At 38.6% G+C, this 17,713-nt stretch overlaps 2 protein-coding genes across 2 annotated transcripts in view; one reads left to right on the top strand and one right to left on the bottom strand.

Moving 5' to 3' along the window:
* Positions 1 to 14,255, bottom strand: part of lin52 (lin-52 DREAM MuvB core complex component) — a 73,575-nt gene extending 59,320 nt beyond the window's left edge. Inside the window, exons 1-3 of the mRNA XM_028821852.2 lie at positions 14,075 to 14,255; positions 7,482 to 7,556; positions 7,092 to 7,129 (exon numbers count right to left, since the gene is read on the bottom strand). Coding sequence (XP_028677685.1) covers positions 7,092 to 7,129; positions 7,482 to 7,556; positions 14,075 to 14,093 — 132 coding nt within the window. The 5' untranslated portion in view covers positions 14,094 to 14,255. The remainder of the gene's footprint in view (positions 1 to 7,091; positions 7,130 to 7,481; positions 7,557 to 14,074) is intronic.
* Positions 14,256 to 14,467: 212 nt separating this feature from the next.
* Positions 14,468 to 17,713, top strand: part of aldh6a1 (aldehyde dehydrogenase 6 family, member A1) — a 35,558-nt gene continuing 32,312 nt past the window's right edge. The window contains exon 1 of the mRNA XM_028821300.2: positions 14,468 to 14,634. Within this exon, the coding sequence (XP_028677133.1) occupies positions 14,596 to 14,634 (39 nt within the window). The 5' untranslated portion in view covers positions 14,468 to 14,595. The remainder of the gene's footprint in view (positions 14,635 to 17,713) is intronic.

Below are 17,713 nucleotides of genomic sequence, written 5' to 3'. Positions count from 1 at the left end.
ACCCACACACTAGGAACAATGTAGAATCGCCAATGCACCTAACCTGCATGTCTTTGGACTGTGGGAGGAAACCGGAGTACCAGGAGGAAACCCACACAGACACGGGGAGAACATGCAAACTCCATGCAGAGTGGACCCGGGAAGCGAACCTGGGTCTCCTAACTGCGAGGCAGCAGCGCTACCCACTGCGCCACCCTATATACTATATATACAGTGGTGTGAAAAACTATTTGCCCCCTTCCTGATTTCTTATTCTTTTGCATGTTTGTCACACAAAATGTTTCTGATCATCAAACACATTTAACCATTAGTCAAATATAACACAAGTAAACACAAAATGCAGTTTGTAAATGGTGGTTTTTATTATTTAGGGAGAAAAAAAAATCCAAACCTACATGGCCCTGTGTGAAAAAGTAATTGCCCCCTGAACCTAATAACTGGTTGGGCCACCCTTAGCAGCAATAACTGCAATTAAGCGTTTGCGATAACTTGCAATGAGTCTTTTACAGCGCTCTGGAGGAATTTTGGCCCACTCATCTTTGCAAAATTGTTGTAATTCAGCTTTATTTGAGGGTTTTCTAGCATGAACCGCCTTTTTAAGGTCATGCCATAGCATCTCAATTGGATTCAGGTCAGGACTTTGACTAGGCCACTCCAAAGTCTTCATTTTGTTTTTCTTCAGCCATTCAGAGGTGGATTTGCTGGTGTGTTTTGGGTCATTGTCCTGTTGCACCACCCAAGATCGCTTCAGCTTGAGTTGACGAACAGATGGCCGGACATTCTCCTTCAGGATTTTTTGGTAGACAGTAGAATTCATGGTTCCATCTATCACAGCAAGCCTTCCAGGTCCTGAAGCAGCAAAACAACCCCCAGACCATCACACTACCCCCCACCATATTTTACTGTTGGTATGATGTTCTTTTTCTGAAATGCTGTGTTCCTTTTACGCCAGATGTAACGGGACATTTGCCTTCCAAAAAGTTCAACTTTTGTCTCATCAGTCCACAAGGTATTTTCCCAAAAGTCTTGGCAATCATCGAGATGTTTCTTAGCAAAATTGAGACGAGCCCTAATGTTCTTTTTGCTTAACAGTGGTTTGCGTCTTGGAAATCTGCCATGCAGGCCGTTTTTGCCCAGTCTCTTTCTTATGGTGGAGTCGTGAACACTGACCTTAATTGAGGCAAGTGAGGCCTGCAGTTCTTTAGACGTTGTCCTGGGGTCTTTTGTGACCTCTCGGATGAGTCGTCTCTGCACTCTAGGGGTAATTTTGGTCGGCCGGCCACTCCTGGGAAGGTTCACCACTGTTCCATGTTTTTGCCATTTGTGGATAATGGCTCTCACTGTGGTTCGCTGGAGTCCCAAAGCTTTAGAAATGGCTTTGTAACCTTTACCAGACTGATAGATCTCAATTACTTCTGTTCTCATTTGTTCCTGAATTTCTTTGGATCTTGGCATGATGTCTAGCTTTTGAGGTGCTTTTGGTCTACTTCTCTGTGTCAGGCAGCTCCTATTTAAGTGATTTCTTGATTGAAACAGGTGTGGCAGTAATCAGGCCTGGGGGTGGCTACGGAAATTGAACTCAGGTGTGATACACCACAGTTAGGTTATTTTTTAACAAGGGGGCAATTACTTTTTCACACAGGGCCATGTAGGTTTGGATTTTTTTTCTCCCTAAATAATAAACACCATCATTTAAAAACTGCATTTTGTGTTTACTTGTGTTATATTTGACTAATGGTTAAATGTGTTTGATGATCAGAAACATTTTGTGTGACAAACATGCAAAAGAATAAGAAATCAGGAAGGGGGCAAATAGTTTTTCACACCACTGTATATATATATATATATATATACATACACACACACACAATGCCATCCACTATTATTGGCACCCCTTGTAAAAATTAGTAAGAAGGGTTAGAAGAAAATTACTCTTTGCTGAAGAACTGTCATCTTGCACTGAAAAAATGAGAGACATCTAACTTTTAATTGAAACAAGTTCATTCAAAGAAAAACAAAGCAAATAACAATAATAATAAAAATAATAAAAAACAAGAAATAAATATTTTTATTAAAAACACATGTGCCACAATTGTATATATATATATATATATATATATATATTTACAGTAAAACCTTGATTATTCATCACTCAATTTACCGTTGGTCTCTGTTACCCATCAGGGCCAAAGAAAGAAAAAAAACACTGCCTACCTATTACTGTACTACTACTGCTGCTTGTGCTGATGTGCAGTGTTCTTCCCCAGCACCAGGTTTCATGCCACATTTTGAAATCACAATGTCAGCTACATACCTTCAGTTTTAATAGCATTTCATAGTTTTGTCTTTTGTTATAATTAATCTACTATACTGTACATTGTTATGGCTGATAAAAGTAAGCGTGTTGTGTTGGAGCTGTCACAAACAATTGAAATTATTAAACATTTATGAAATGGCAAAAGTGCTTCAAGTATTGCTTCAATTTATGGAGTAGTAAGAACAACAGTGAACGATATAAAGCGTGATGCCGACAAAATTAAAATGCATATTGAAAAAAGAAACCACTGACTGTAATGTTATTCTGTATTAATGTTAATGTTCTTCTGTATTGTAATTTTCTTTTTAAATTCTGTTACATTATGTTTTGTTAATATATTGTAATATGCAGGCAGCTGGAGATGGTCTGGGGGGAGCAGAAAGGGTGGAATGTTGTGCATGTGATGGAACTGGGTGAAGGGCTTCTGTTCTGTAAGGGGCAAACACGCCTCTTACGCCACTTAGGAGATAAGTGACAGGAGAAATTAAGAGAAAAAAGGAATGTGCAGTGGAAAGAAGTATGCGGTACAGAAATAAACAACATGAGTGACAGAAGGTAAACTGATTGGTAGGGAAAGTTTTTGGTTATTGTTTTGGAGGTGTGGTCCGTAACGCAGAAAACGAAGTATAAAACGGCACCATTTGATGCAGAACAAAGACTCCAAGTAAAACGTAGAAAACTCTAGTACCTCGGAGTTGTATTTGTTTATTATATTGGTTGTTCCAATATTACATTAATTAATTTTGTCAATACTGAATTATATTTTGTTAATATAGGTTTTGTAAATAAGTATGACTATTCGTTAAACTAATCTGCTGTATATAATTTTTAAAGTAGCTTTTTGTTATCTGTCTTGTTTGTAATCTGTAACGACCTTGGTCCTGACGCCTGATGGAGAATCAAGGTTTTACTGTACAGTATATTACACACACACACACGCGCGCCGCGCACACACACACACACACACTACCGGTCAAAAGTTTTACAACATCTCAGTTTTTCCAGTGTCTATTCAAATTTAATCAATTGAACTGCAATAAATGATCCAAAATAGTAAAAGGGCAGGCAGTAAGCTATCAGAGACTTAAATTTAAAGTTTAGGTTAGAAAAACCTGAAAAAAGTAAATAAAAGAATATTACAAATGGTCCTTCTTCAGGGAATAACTAACAGGTTACAACCTACACATGTTCTGCAGCAACTAAGTTAAGCCTTGCGAGTTGAAGCAAACAATTTGCACTAGGGATGCACCGATACCGATACCGGTATCTGGTATCGGCCTCGATACCACATTTTCTAAAGTACTCGTACTCGTTAAAAGTCCCCTGATACCAGGGACCGATACCACGGTCTGAGAAATGTCTATGTTTGAGTGGCGTGGAAGGGGTTAATCACAGGCGCCGAGTGCCTGCCCCCAGGCCCCGGCTGCAGCTCAGAGCGGGGAGAAGGCGAGGCGAGACATGTCAGCCGTGTGGAACTATTTCAAAGTGAATGAAGACGACAAAACAAAGGCGGACTGCAAATTGTGCTCAGCGAAATTGTCCAGAGGGTGCTCAAAAGGTAGCGCATTTAACACAAGTAATTTAATCAAGCACGTAAAATCCCAACACGACGAGTAAAAGAGTTTACCCACGCTTCTAAACCAACACAACCCACGCTGCAGCAAACTATTGCAAGACGAGAGAAAATGTCCAGAGACAATCCACGTGCTGTGAAAATAACACAGGCAATTATCGAGTACATTGCATTGAGTGACCAGCCACTCTCAGAGGTAGAAAATGTGGGATTCCTGCGTCTTCTCCATGTTCTGGAGCCCAGATATGATGTCCCAAGCCGCTGCTACATGACTGACACGGAGCTGCCTAAACTACATGACTCCGTGAAAAAACATATCCACAGCCTACTGCAAGCCTCCTCTGCGTTTAGTTTCACCACGGATATTTGGACAAGCAGTGTTAGCCCCGTGTCGCTAATTAGCCTAACCTCCCAGTGGATAGACGAGAGTTTCACGCCGCAACGAGCCATATTACATGCGAAACAATTCCGCGGCTCGCACACCAGCCAGGCTATAGCGCATGTGTTTGAGGAAATGCTCCAGACATGGGGTATACCTAAAACATCAGTACATGTTGTGCTTCGTGACAATGCCAAAAACATGATTAAAGCCATGAACGACGCAGGGCTCCCAAGTCTGCCGTGTGTTGCGCACACGCTCCAACTGGCTGTTCACGAGGGCTTATTAGCACAGAGGAGCATAGCTGATGCTATAGATAGATAGATAGATAGATAGATAGCAGTGGGGCGGAAAATAGTTGGGTATTTTAAATATTCCGCCTTAGCCTACTCCCGCCTTGAGGACATTCAGGGACAGCTCAACCAGCCAATAAACAGACTGCAGCAGGACGTACAGACGCGCTGGAACAGCACGTATTACATGCTCCAGTCCCTCATTGAGCAAAAGCGAGTGCTGGGGGTGTATGTGTCCGAGCATGAACTCCCTGACTATCTCACCGCTCACCAATGGGCTCTTATGGAGAAGACTGTTGCCATCCTCGCCCCCTTTGAGGAACTAACTAAAAAAGTGAGCAGCTACGACGCACTAGCCTCTGATGTCATCCCAGCTGTGACTGTGCTAGTGAGACTTCTAAACAGAGAAACAGACGAGGACCACGGCGTCAAGACAATGAAAGCAACCTTACTGGCAGCTGTCAAGAAGCGCTTCAGTGATGTCAAGACCAACCCACTGTACTTCATCTCCACCATACTTGACCCAAGGTAAAGTCTGTGTGCTATAGGTATTCAATGATAAACTACAGTACTAAATGTAAGATTAATTTCCATCTGAAATATTATATTATATTTTTGTAACTAAAATACACAAATACAAATGTATGCAATATATATAATATGAAATATATTTCCCTTATTACTACCAGAAAGCCAAATGGCTGGCATTTGTGACAGTGGTTTAGGGGAAACTAAAATCAGTCCTATTTTTCCACATATTAATACATTCATGAATTTTGTTCAGGTATAAAGATCGCTTCTTCTCCAACAACACTGCTCCGGAGGCCAAGCTGCACCTGAAGCAGGAGCTGCAGATGATGTCCAGAGCTGAGGCAGAGGGGAGTCGGGCAGAAGCTGCAGAACCTCCTGCTAAACTGTTCCTCAAGGCCCAGGCCAGCACTAGCAGCAGTCTGGACACTGTATTTGAAGAAATCGCTAAGGAGCAGCCCCAGGCAGCACAGCCGCTGGCAGCAGGTGCTGCCATTGAGCTCGACACATACCTCGGAGAGGCCCCAAGCCCTTGTGAAAACAGTCCTCTGAAGTACTGGGGTGTCAACAAAATCAGGTTCCCCACTTTGGCTAAAATGGCCCAGAAATACCTCTCAGCCCCATGTAGCAGTGTGGAAAGTGAAAGGCTTTTTAGCTCAGTGTTACACAATATAGATGAAAACAGAAACAGGCTGACTACTGATAATGCAGAAAAGCTACTTTTCTTAAAAAAAAAACCTCCCACTCACTTTATCTAAATAGGCTCCATTAAGTGAGTCGTCTTAGACTTGATGTTAATACCTACCTCAGTTGCACTGACTGCCACAGTTCTATGTTGGTGGATGTTGTTAGTTTATTCAAATATTGTGCACTAAATAGCAAAGATGTTTATTAATGCCCCTTGTGTTGTCCAAAGCAGCAGAGTTTACAACAAACTGAAAAAAATACTCGAGTTGCACTGTCACTGTTTAAATTTTTTTTTATAATTATTTATTCTGTAATATGTTGCATAAAACATGCTTTTCATTTTAAATAAATGTTCTTAATTCCAAACTAGTCCCTTGTTTTTTTTGTTAAATTATATGACTAAAGCTGTTACCTGTAAATTTAAATCATGTTTTTATTAAGTACTCGGTATCGGCGAGTACTGAAATGCAAGTACTCGTACTCATACTCATTTTCCAAAAAAGTGGTATCGGTGCATCCCTAATTTGCACAGGTATCTCACCTTCTGTTGATTACTTAAAAACCCACTGTCCGTCTTAAAGCAGAGTTGGAACAGACTGTGTTACTACACCCACTGAAGTATTATTTGAACAATATTCCAGTAATAATGGCAAGAAATCAGCAATTCACAAATGAAATGAGACAGAGCATTATTACCCTTAGAAGTAAAGGCCTTTCATTAAAGAAATTCCAAAAAAGTGTCTGTGATTATGGTGTCCTACGCAATCCAGAGGCAAATGGAAATTGGAAGAAACTGGGATAGGAGGAGATCTGGCAGACCCAAAGTCACAAACAAATTAGAAGATAAATTTCTGAGGGTTATCAGCTTGTATGACAGGCACCTCACAGCACTCATTCCCAGGTCTGACTCAGGTCATTCATTGCATTTCAACTGATTAAATCCAAAGAAAAAGTGGAAAAACTGAGGTGTTCTGAAAATTTTTACATTGTGATAGATAGATAGATAGATAGATAGATAGATAGATAGATAGATAGATAGATAGATAGATAGATAGATAGATAAGCAATTTGACTTGAAACAAATCTTTTGGAAAGAAAATCCCCAACCATTTATACATTTGAAAGTATATAAATAGTATAAAATATGTACCTGCTCTGTATTTTGCCAATTAAGCATCAGAAAGATTATCTAACTAATGGACTGATTATATAATTTAAGGTAGTACTTAGCACCCCCCCCCCCCCCCCCCCCCCCCCCCCCGAAAAAAAACCCAGTGTGTGAAAGAGAAAGAAAAATGTTGGTGAGGTACTCACACTCTTAAAAGAGGCAGCAAATTCTGCAACCCCAGGTACTGTAAAGAAAAAAAAAAGAAAAAAAAAAAGAAAAACAAAGGAGGTGAAGAAAAAAACATTTATTAGTCCTCATGTAAAACATATAATTCCTCAATATTACCATAGCTGTTCAGAGTTATTTTGTTAACCCTCAAAGGTGATTTTTTTAGGATTGGAGAAAATACTATAGCAAAAGTTACTATGAATGATTTAGCATAGTAGATATCTAATTATAACCCATATATATTACATACTCAGAGACTGCTGACAAAATAATAAATCAGCATCGGAATAATCACTTTTAATCATAATCACATCCAACAATTATTTTCCCAAAGAAAAAAAGAAAAAAATAAGACTGATAGGACTTACATTGTTCTGGCCATAGATCAGGAGAGGCTCGGTCTAATTTTTCAAGACTCATAAGAGATGTTTCAAAATCTTCACCTTTAAAATTAAAATTACATTTAAACTATTATTTATTTATTTGCCACTTAGACTGTTATTTATTTGACACCCTGCATGTACTGTACAAGATCTCAAGATCTGTTAGTGACAGTTTCATATGGTACAAAGTGTGCCAATAACACAAAATGATACACCTTTAAAGACTGTAACAGTATTTTTCTTTTAGCTGGTCATTATTGTATGATTCGTACATAGAATAGTAAATTTCAAACACAGCATTAATACTGAATTCTACCACAAAGTGATATTTCCTAATAAGCAAACTCATTTATACATATAGCATTCCCATTCAGCTGTACGTTATTAGAGGTTATTAAGCTCTAACTGAAAATGAGAAAGAGACTTAAGTTTCTCAGATATGAACAAAAACAGTTCATATGAGCCCTCTGACATTTACCCATAACTCACACAAATTCACGTCTTTTGCACAACTATTCCACATTACACTTACACAATATATAATTAAAAAAACACTGGCAATACACCAATTTCTTCTACTTTCAAAATCAAAGTGATTATCATCACAATGTGACCATTGTCTCTTGAAATACATCTGTTAGGGTACTGGACTTTAAATCACAAGCCTGGTGGTTCAGTCACCAGATCTGACTCCCTGAGTGATCCTCAGCCAGTCATTTACCCCGTTGGTTCTCCAACTGTACAAAATGGGTAAAAACAGTTATATTCTATCTTGGGTCTCATGATTTGCCTTGGGTAAGAACGTCTGCCAAATACACGACAATTGTTTTAAAATAACGTAATAATCTCTATTTCAGCAGAATTGGGCACAAGACAGGATCCGGCCCTTGTAGGGGTGCCAATATATCACAATTAATCATGTTATTCTTTTTAAAAGGATTCAATTAAACATCAAAATAGATGTTAATAATGCACTCAATAATAATCCCATTTAAATCTAAAATTTATGAAAAAGGGTTGCAAGCACTTCTGCCACAAGCATCCAGGATCTTCCCTTCCTGTATGATTTCTACACTGCAGTCCCTGTGCCTGCATGGTTTTACTTCCAGGTGGCTGGATTTCTGCTCATATCCCAAAGACGTGTGCATCAGATCAGCAGACAACTTTAAGGTGGCCTGCACGAGTGAGTGTGGCTATGTGCATGACTTTGCCCTCAATGATTTTTGGGGTGGAATAGGGATTGGGAAAGTTCACAGGATGGGGGTTGGGGGAGAGTTAGTTTGTTCAGCTTTGTTAGAAATAACCTATAATCTTAAATTGGATTAAGCAGGCTAAAGAAATTATATATCCCTGTATCACTGTCCTCCAATCATACACTTGCTCATTGCTCACTATAAATTATACAATCTGAAAGAAAAGGGATTACAGACTGATTTCATTCCACATAAGCACAGAGAAAGCTTCCTTGGGGCATAACATGCTCCACTGCTAAAACAGATAAATTAGGGACACCCCCACATCCTAACCTGAATATTGATTACATATATCACGACTCAATCACTTTTTCTACAGAGCAGTATATGGTGGATCTGAAGATTATGCATTTAAACCATTTTTCTGGCCATCTCTGCTAACATAGAATACAAACTGTAGATCTTGGACTCCAAAAATATAATTTTGTATTCAGATTCAGTTAATCTCAGGACTATGTTTTAATTTCTGTGGTGGGTTGGCGCCCTGCCCGGGATTGGTTCCCTGCCTTGCGCCCTGTGTTGGCTGGGATTGGCTCCAGCAGACCGCCATGACCCTGCGTTCGGATTTAGCGGGTTGGAAAAAGGATGGATGATTTCATTTGCTTTAGACAACTTTTTATGTTTTCTAAATTTTCTTTCTGCCGCACTTCAAAAAGTTCTCTGTCAATATTTCGTTAACTTTCCCTGGTATCTAAACAGATCTCAGGTATGCATTGAAAGATTGCTTTGGTCATTTCATGTGAATTGTATATATTTTTGGGAGACGAATACAGAAATAAAAAATATTTCTTCCATCACGTAACAATTATTCACAAAATACATTTTTTGCTGTCAATTATAGTTTTTAAAATTGTTTTCTCATTAGAAGTATTTAAATATCGATATTATATTTTAATCAGAAATCCTTTGAATTTGATAGATAGATAGATAGATAGATAGATAGATAGATAGATAGATAGATAGATAGATAGATAGATAGATGTTTAGTTGTCCCCAGGAGGAAAGTTGGCTTTTAACTCAAGCTCAATAAATGCATAAAATTATTGAAATATGACAAACAACAAACTCATCTCAAATATATGCCAAAATAACTAAAAAAAGAAAATTGAAAACTTCTGACTTGACAGATACGTCGCTGTGAGACACTGTAAAGGAGTACTGTATTGCCATTAGTATAAAAGAGCCCTAGTAGCATTTCTTGACACACTTCTGCAGAATATTTTCTAATATAAAAATCTATGCTTAAAGCAAAATGATTAAAGATTAATTACAGTGAGCATCATTGGCTTATACAGTCATATGAAAAAGTTCAGGAACCCCTCTTAATTCTTTGGATTTTTGTTTATCATTGGCTGAGCTTTCAAAGTAGCAACTTCCTTTTAATATATGACATGCCTTATGGAAACAGTAGTATTTCAGCAGTGACATTAAGTTTATTGGATTAACAGAAAATATGCAATATGCATCATAACAAAATTAGACAGGTGCATAAATGTGGGTACCCCTACAGAGATATCACATCAATACTTAGTTGAGCCTCCTTTTGAAAATATAACAGCCTCTAGACCAGGGGTGGGCAGATTCAGTCCTGGAGGGCCGCAGTGGTTGCAGGTTTTTGTTCCAACCCAGTTGCTTAATTATAAACCAATCCTTGTCAATTATTTAATTGCATGGCTTGCTAGTGCTTTAACTCTGCCATGTCAGGTCATTCTCATATCCTAGATTTATTTTTCTTTCTAAGGATATCATCGAAATGATTTGAAGTCTAAAACAGATGAGTAATTCTCAGTGCTTCACTTTTTTTCTCTTCACTTTCCTTCCAAGTATTTAATTAAACCAAATAGTGCATGATAAATACACACAGGTGTAAATGAAAACAAGCTAAATGGAGAAATGCTGGTCTCTTTTGTCATTTGCATGGTATTGCTAATTAGGAGCAATTAAAAACCAAGAATACAGCTGTTTAAGACTAAAATAAGCAATAAGGGTTCAAAATCTTAACGAGCGAGACAACTAAAGTGAAGCTGAAGTGTTACTTGAGCAATAAGGGCTTCTTATTAAGCAACTGGGTTGGAGCAAAAACCTGCAGCCACTGCGGCCCTCCAGGACTGAATCTGCCCACCCCTGCTCTAGACGTCTCCTATAGCCTTTGAGGAGTGTCTGGATTCTGGATGGAGGTATTTTTGACCATTCTTCCATACAAAATCTCTCCAGTTCAGTTCAATTTGATGGCTGCCGAGCATGGACAGCCTGCTTGAATATCATCGAAAATCTATGGGATGATTTGAAGTCAGGGGACTGTGATGGCCATTCCAGAACATTGTACTTCTCCCTATGCATGAATGCCTTTGTAGATGTCAAACTGTGTTTTGGGTCATTGTCTTGTTGGAATATCCAACCCCTGCGTAACTTCAACTTTGTGACTGATGCTTGAACATCATCCTGAAGAATTCATTGATACTGGGTTGAATTCATCCGACCCTCAACTTTAGCAAGGGGCTCAGTCCCTGAACTAGACATACAGCCTCACAGCATGATGGAACCTCCACCAAATTTGACAGTAGGTAGCAGGTGTTTTTCTTGGAATGTGGTGTTCTTCTTTCGCCAGGCAAAGCACTTTTTGTTCTGACCAAATAACTCAACTTTTGTCTCATCAGTTCAAAGCACTTTGTTCCAAAATGAATCTGGCTTGTCTAAATGAGCATTTGCATACAACAAGTGACTCTGTTTGTGGCGTGAGTGCAGAAAGGGCTTCTTTCTCATCACCCTGCCATACAGATGTTCTTTGTGCAAATTGCGCTGAACTGTAGAACGATGTACAGATACACCATCTGCAGCAAGATGTTCTTGCAGGTCTTTGGAGATGATCTGTGGGTTGTCTGTAACCATTCTCACAATCCTGTGCATATGCCGCTCCTGTATTTTTCTCGGCCTGCCAGACCTGCTGGGTTTAACAGCAACTGTGCCTGTGGCCTTCCATTTCCTGATTACATTCCTTCCAGTTGAAACTGACAGTTTAAACCTCTGAGATAGCTTTTTGTAGCCTTCCCCTAAACCATCATACTGAACAATCTTTGTTTTCAGATCTTTAGAGAGTTCCTTTGAGGATCCCATGCTGTCACTCTTCAGAGGAGAGTCAAAGGGAAGCACAACTTGCAATTGACCACCTTAAATACCTTTATATCTCATGATTGGACACACCTGTCTATGAAGTTCAAGGCTTAACAAGCTAATCCAACCAATTTGGTGTTGCAGGTAATCAGTATTGAGCAGTTACATGCATTCAAATCAGCAAAATTACAAGGGGACCCAAATTTTTGCACAGCCAGTTTTTCAGCTTTGATTTAATTTCATACAACTAAATATTGCTTCACTAAAAATCTTTGTTCGGAAAACACCCCAGTACTCAGATGTTCCTAGGAAATGAAAGACATACCACTGTTGTCTTTTTTGTTGAAAGTAGAGTAAATTATTATGCAGGCTGAGAGGGGTTCCCAAACTTTTTCATATGACTGTATGTGGAGACCTTAAAGTGCAGTGTATCTTACTGGGTTAGCAATCGGGATCATAAAATTTGCATTTGTTCTCAGGAGAGCAGAGCCTACAATTTACCTTGTGTTTAGAAGAAATGGCCAGCTAGAGAAAAGCTACAGCTTGGTGGATCCAGAAAAAGTGCTGCTACCACCCGTTCATATTAAGCTTGGTTCAATAAAGGAGGGAGTCAAAGATGGAGCCTGTTTGATATGTGTGTGCCAAATGTTTCTGGGTCTGTCTAAGGCTGAATTGACAGAGGGCTTTTTTCTAGGACCTGATGTTAGAAAACTAATTTAGGATACTGAATTAGGGAGTGGGAAAAACAACCTGGAATTAGCTGGTTGGATATTATTCAAAGAATTAAATTCAAAGTTTTTAGGTAACAATAATGCTCTGTATTATAAAGAAATTGTGAAACTGTATTAGTTAAGTTTGACAAATTGGACTGCAACATAAGTCTCAGGAATTTTTGCCCACAAAATATTGGAGCAGTGAGTGAAGAACAGGATGAATGATTCCATCAGGATATTAAGGACATGGAAAGAAAGTACCAGGATCATTGGGATGTCAGTTTGATGGTGGACAACTTCTGGATGATTCATAGAGACACACCAGATAAAAGTATGTTTGGTGATAGGCCGGCAAACAAAGCTTTGAATTAAAAAAGTGACAAAAAGTTTTATGAAAGTCCATAAATATCCATTGTAGTTATCTTTACATATATTTTTAAAAATATTAGATTGGCAATACTTTCATGGGACGTCACAGTGGTAGCCCTGCTCCCTCGCAGTAAGGAGACCTGTATTCGCGCCCAGGGCCCTCACAGCATGGAGTCTGTATGCATGGTGTGCGTTCACCCTGTGATGAACTAGCGCCCTATGATGGCTGCGATAGTAACCTAAGTGACCCTATTTAGGACGAAATGGATTAAAATATGACTAGAAAAATATTTTCATGTTAATTTGATCTAAAACAATATTGAATACACTATTGTGTAATTTGTTAAATTTTAATTTTCTTTTTAATGTTGTACTTTCTCTTCTTATTGTGCTCATAAATGCAAATAAAAATAACTCATGACAATTAAAACAGACCTGACCTGTAACATCCTTGCATACAAACACCAGTGTAAACTTACGACTCTTTGCAAGTTTATGCTTCTTTTTTCTTACTGATATTGTTACCATTAGCACGAATGACATATCGTACTTGTACATATTTAATGCTTTGAAAACGTATTCCTGTTTCACGTATAAAAATGAAGGACCTAAATACCCATCCCTCAACATCTAAAAGAGCGACTCCTATCTGAACTGAATCGTAACTTTCGAGCACATTGAAACTTAAGGATGTAGGGGACGCTGGATTGCTGGACTCTGTTCTGTACAACAGACAGCGTGCGCTTTCAAAGGAAAATCTTGGGGTCTTTTCCAGTTTAAACAGCTGATGAGTTTTTAACACAAATGACAACATTTTATTATGACAAACCAACAATAATAATAGCGGGGAGAAGTAAAATCAAATGTTTTCAGTGGCATAAAAACAACACAAGATTAGTGAGTACAATTCACTGGAAACGTTATTGTTCCAACGTTCGACTTGTCAAATAAAACACAATGAGTGTCAATTTTAACATATTAGTAATACTCAGCCATATCAAAAAATATTCACACATAATCAGTGAGGTTCGTTAACTCGATATGTTCCTTTAAATCGTGAAACAGAACTCCTAAAGCTAAATGAACAGCTGCAGTCCTCATACAACAACACAAAGTTGAATTTAGAATTTACCTCCACCGGGCGACGCCATCTTCGCAATAAAACCACGTGACCTCACTCCCGAACTCGAACCAAAAGGGATTTTATTATTCTAGTACAATTGCTGTAAATTGCTTATTGTAGCAATTAGTGTATTGTTTGTTGTGCGCAAATTACATATTAAGCGGTGTTGTTTTTTTCTTTTTTAGACTAACCGCTAAGCGCTAAGTGTCAAAATGAACCAATCGCCGAGTGATATGAAAGGTCATAGCCGCAAACGGTAACGCACTTACATCCAATTGACGACTCTGTTTAAGGGGGCGTGTTATTTTCCTGGTAACTAATTGGTGAACTGACCTCTCGGTTTATCCAATGAAAACTCGAATTCTTACGGTTTGGGGTGCTGGATTGGTGCTGGGAAAGGAGGTGGGCTAAGTGACGCAGAGGTCCCACGCGGTACAGCTCCGAAGGAGGTGTGAAGGAGATAGAGTAGCGTGTGTTTTAATTCAGTTGAGTCAGCAAAAAGTACGCTTGAACCTGAGACTCTCTCTGCAATGGCAACATCACTTGTCAGGTCGGTGTTGAGGAGCAAGGTAAGAACGTGCATCAGCTACGGGGGAGTTCACTGGTGTCATGCAACTCGTATCACCTCACCCCATCTCAAGACACACGAGCCGTAGTAGTTACGCTGCACAGATATTTTGGATATTAACACCTGGCTAGCAGAAAGAAGCCGAACCGAAGACTTCTCACTTAATTGGTCATGCAAAGGGCAACTTTTATTTTCTCAAAGATGCTAGTCATTAGATTGGCTTTATCATTGTGACCTCGTGTGCAGTCTTTTGTTTCGTCTTCAGTGGACTTTGCTTCACGTTCTGCTCCATTTAAAGATCTTATCCATGCTAGATTTAACTACGTTATTATAATTAATTATAATTATCATAGCGTGTGTCTGTCTCTGCGTGCGTTTTAATGTTTCGTGTGCGATTCGGTGCAGTCAAATAAAGTGTGCTTAAATACCCAGTCTAGAAGTTCCCAATTTAGGGCAATGTTCAGAAACTACAAATGTTACACTTGGAGGGAAACAAATAAACTAATTCCTGTCAAATATTAACTTACTTTTAAGCAGCAAAGACAAGTGTCGATTGACAGTAGAATATTTAGGGGTTTAGTCGCATGAATGCTTTTAAGCAGAGCAAAGTAGTGTACACTGTTGACCTTTTCAACGATTTGAACAGGAAATATGTAGGTCTTAATCCAAACACTTCCTACAGATAAAGGTGTTTTACTTGACTAACCAACATGGAAAAGTTGCCATTTCAGACATTTATTCACCAAAAATATCCGTAGATGCAATGGGCTACTTGGGAAAAACTAAATATACCTTTGGCCTCAGCAGCGGGTTTTATCCCTTTTAATAGAAATTACTTTTTGTAGATATTTTACACAACTGCCCATCTGTCAGTGGCATCAACTTGGTTTAGTTTTGGACCTCACGTCCATACAAAAATCCTTCACTTACAAGTGTTGCTTGTGGATTTATTTGCCTGTACTGCTTGTTTCAAATCCTGCCACAATATTTCAATTGGATTCAAATCGGGGCTTTGACTAGACTGGTCTTCCATTTCTTCTTGTTGAGTCTTTCCATGGTGAATTAGGTGGAGTGGTTCAGATCATTATTGTGTTAAAAGGTCCATTTCTGGTTCTATTTAAACTTATCCTCAAGCATGATTATACGATGCAGATTTTATAGTTGACTTGGATTTCTGCAGGATGCCCGGGCCCTGAGACAGAAAACTAATAATCCCCTAACCATAACATTTAAACCAACATGCTTCACAGTTGGTATGATGTTCATGTTCTTCTCCTGAAGTGCTGTCTTTGGTTTGCACCAAACATGTCTACTGTTACTGTAGCCAAACCCCACTATCTTTGATTCATCTGTCCAGAGCACTTTGTTCCAGAAGGCATGCGCAGTGGCAAACAGTAGTCTTGCTCCAATGTTCTTTTTTTTGGATTGCAAAGTCTTTTTCCTAATGCAGGTTATATTTGCACAGTCTCATTCTAAATGTAGATCCATGTTATTTGATACCAACTGCTGCCAGAATTACCTTCAGATCCCACAATAAAATCTTGGGGTTCTTAACTTCTTTTAGTATAAATGGTCAGCTCTTAGGCTGAATTGTCCTGGACAAATTGGCAGTCGTTTGAAATCTGTGCCACCTGGAGAGCACTTAGCTTTACATTTACTACTGGTTAACTTCTTGAATATAATGAAAAAGAGCAAATGATTATTAAAATCCCCATCATCACAACAACAGTTCCTGGCACACTTGGAATATGTGCACATTTTTTTCTGTTCATGAGGTTTTGGTTCTTCACCTGCATCCAGATGTTTCGGTTTGGAGAAAAAGCCATAACTTCAAACCAGACAAGAATCAAATGTTAAAACATGCAGACCACTAAAACCTGCAAGATATGCTAATCGCCTTTTTATCATCTTACTCAAATGTTTCCAGAATAAACTATATAATTCTGTATATACACCAATTCTCACTTTTTCTCTGTTACTAAAATATTGCAGCAAAATCTTGTTTATCTAAAAAGATTTTGTGTTTGCCCTTGAGCTTTATCTTGTTTTCTAGATTGTCTCTTGGATGCTTATATTTAAAAAGAGGCCTGTTTCACAGCTTCTGTATGTGTGCATGTATGAAAGCTAACATTTATGTATAAAGAGATTTCATCTTCCACCTTGTGGCTCACCCTCTTATCTCTTTTAAAAGCCTGGCCTTAGTTTTGACCCCTTCTTTTGTTCCTCTCCTCACTACAAGTTCATTGCATGTTAGACCAGGAGAAGGTTTTAAGCCCCATCTAGGAATCACGTCCCAATTAGCATCTCTGGTAGCTCCCAAAGTCGGGAATACCTTCTGGTAGTTCACATTCCATTATATCCTGGACTGCAGAGTCCTAACACACATTTGATGGATTAAGCAGTCTCCATTTAGCCTGGCTAATATAATACATAGCAGGAGACCAAGCAAAATACACAGAAGCCCCTGCTTCCTTCATTTTTGAATCCAACCTGACACACCTCTGCAAAGGAAATGTTAGATTTTTATTTGCATGTGTTGATCTAAACAATTTCAATTACACTTTTAAATGAGGTGACAGAAGTAAGGGTGCACTTTGATTTGCACATGAATTGGTGATGTAATATGCAATATGACTAGTATGTGAGAAATGCATATAACCTATTATTACAGTCGGAAACATCCAAAGTAACACTTCTCAAAAGTTTATAATGTGGTGTCTTTTCTAGCAAAGATGAGTGGACAAATTTGTTTGTACCTTTACAGCTAATTGAAAAAGTACTGTATGCCTCCTGAAAAGTGATTAAATGAAAAGCAATTGTCCCATATGCTGTCAAGTAAAGCAAAGCCAAGTGTGAAAAGAGATCAAGTATTGCTCATTCTACAAAGATATTCTGAAATGTCTTGGACACATTTGTTGGTACCCCTAGAAAAGATCATAAATAATTGGATTAATGGTAATTTTTCAAAATAGTTGTTCTCTTTAATTAGTATCACACATGTCTTCAATCTTGTGTGTAATCAGTCATTCAGCCTGTTTAAATGGGGAAAAGTAGGCACTCTGCTGTTTGGTATCATTGTG

Source organism: Erpetoichthys calabaricus, chromosome 16, assembly GCF_900747795.2.
Source record: "Erpetoichthys calabaricus chromosome 16, fErpCal1.3, whole genome shotgun sequence".
Classification (NCBI taxonomy): Eukaryota; Metazoa; Chordata; class Cladistia; order Polypteriformes; family Polypteridae; genus Erpetoichthys; species Erpetoichthys calabaricus.
This window is presented reverse-complemented; position numbering and strand designations above follow the sequence as displayed.